The 2,252-nt window shown below is 59.7% G+C and overlaps 1 protein-coding gene across 1 annotated transcript in view; it reads left to right on the forward strand.

Annotated features, from left to right (window-relative positions):
• Positions 1-72: 72 nt before the first annotated feature.
• Positions 73-2,252, forward strand: part of MONBRDRAFT_13102 (uncharacterized protein) — a gene marked incomplete at both ends in the record, with an annotated part of 7,789 nt that continues 5,609 nt past the window's right edge. The window contains one exon of the mRNA XM_001751004.1: positions 73-2,131. Within this exon, the coding sequence (XP_001751056.1) occupies positions 73-2,131 (2,059 nt within the window). The remainder of the gene's footprint in view (positions 2,132-2,252) is intronic.

A 2,252-nucleotide genomic window follows, 5' to 3' on the forward strand; every position in this document is an offset into this window, starting at 1 on the left:
ACTTCCAATGCTTCTCCCCGCACCCCTCGCACGCCATCCAGCCCTCGCTCCTTTGCTCAAGTTGCTGCGGCAATGCCTGCCGCCGCCACTGCCACATCTTCGGCCCCTATGACCGAGGATTTGTCAGCATCGGTGCCCTCTGAGCCAAATGGCAGCGGGGAGCAGCAACCCTCGCCCGAGTCCGCGAGACAGACACATCATTCGATTCCTAACACACCATCGGATTTTTTGACCATGTCTTCGGACGAAAGCGACTCCCCTCCTCGCTCCACCGCACTCCGCGCGCCCACCCCTATCGCCCCTCCCGCGCATGATGGTGACAGTGACACAAACGGCAGTGCCACGCCTGAGCCATTGGTGCAATCACCTACACCCGCTCAAATGGTGCTGCCAGATCCATCGGATACACAGCAAACCCATTCCGATCCCTCTCCGCCCTCGGCTTCACCCCCTGCCACTGCCATTTTGCCCGCTGCCATTTCACATCCTGTCGAACACAGTGAGCATGCAAACTCAGCCCCACTTGGCGAAGTCAGTGAGAGTGAAACACACGATGCAGCGGGCGAACACAGTGAGGGTGAGCAAGATGTTCTTCTCAGCGATCCTGCTCCGCCCATCGCTGCCAACGTGCTGGATGCCCAGCGCAAGGTCCTGCTGAAGACATCTGGCCACAGGCAACTCCTCGCCTGCCCATTTGGGCTTTGCAAATGCAAGGGGCCCCGCCTTGACCGCAAAGCCTGGGTCAATCATGTACTACGCGAGCACCCCTACGACGAGCAAGCCACTGATCTGGTCAAGCAGGTGATGGAGGCCAAATTGGTCGCCCAGTGCAACAAGTGTCACCTCTTCTTCGAAGCTGCTGGTATCAGTCAACACCGCTCCCGATGTGGTGCCAATCTGAAGCGAGCGAGCGAGGCGTTGTTTCATGCGGCTGGACACGACCTGCTTGAGATTATGCGTGGCGCTTGGCCCCAACAGTGTGTAGGGTCTCGCGTCAGCGTCTGCGAGCTGCTTAAGCTCGCCCGGCATCCACTGATGCAGCGCAGCCGCTACCCATCCAACGCCACCGAGACCAAGCTGATGGCTGCCACCCTGAGCCAGCTGTATTGGTCTGCCGTCCATTCAGACTATACCGCTGAAGAGCGAGAGATGTGCTGGGCTTTGATTTTGGCCTTGCCTAGCATGTTGTTGTCTGCTCCCTCGACCGCACTGTCTACGATTGACCTGCGCAATATGTTTCACGATCGTCTCCGTTGGCTTGTGACGGGGCAACTAGGTCGGGTCGTGGACGCCATGCGCAAGGCAGTCGCACGCAAGCAGAGCCGTCGAGGACAGCTGAACGCCGGCGCGGGCGCCCACCCGAACGACGCAGTCGACCAGAGCCTCAGGTCGCTCGTCCGCGACCCGGACCTGGCGGACGAAGCCTGGGCAAACCACGTCACGAACCGTCTGAACCGAGGTCAGATTGCCAAAGCATTTGATGTCGACAAGGCTCGTGCCGTGATTGGTAATTCTGAGGTTCAGGCCGTGCGCGACCTCTTGGTACCGCCCGGGCTGACCCCGTACATTGCTTCGACACCCACCTCCACGTCTACACTGGCACCAGCCACGGCTGCGAGCTCCCCAACCGTGTCCTTCACCAAGGGCGAGCTCCCCAAGGCGTTGGCGGCCACCAAGGGTATCACCGACCCCTATGGTTGGTCTGGTGAGCTTCTTGCCTCCATCTACCGCATCAAGGAGCACTTCAGTCAGGTCTTGGGCCCACGCCAGGGTTCTACCAGCACCTCGACTGCTCCTCCTGATGGAGACGCGCCTCAGTGCCCCACCACCGCCACTGGAGGTCCTCAGGTTGCCTTGAACAAGATCTTTCACCACATTGCCAACAACACCGTGCCCGAGTCGATTCGACATGCCCTTTGCTCCATCAACTACACTATCCTGGAGAAGGCCAATGGCAAGTTTCGACCCGTGGGCACGGATTCCATCTTCAACAAGGTTGTCAACCGCGCTCTGCTCGAGCAACAGCAGCCCCATATTGCCCACTTGCTACAGGCCAGTCCAGAGCTGGCTGTCGGAGTCAAGGACGGCATTTCAGCTGCGGTTGGCATGGCCTTTGGTGAGCTTCAAGCCTGTGAGTCTACCCCGGGCTGGACCATGCTCTCCCTCGATTTCAAGAGTGCCTTCAACTACACCGACCGAGCACGGCTGCACGAGATTGTGGCCGACAAGGTCCCTGGCCTCTGCGCGCCTTA

Source organism: Monosiga brevicollis, genomic scaffold, assembly GCF_000002865.3.
Source record: "Monosiga brevicollis MX1 MONBRscaffold_70 genomic scaffold, whole genome shotgun sequence".
NCBI lineage: Eukaryota > Choanoflagellata > Craspedida > Salpingoecidae > Monosiga > Monosiga brevicollis.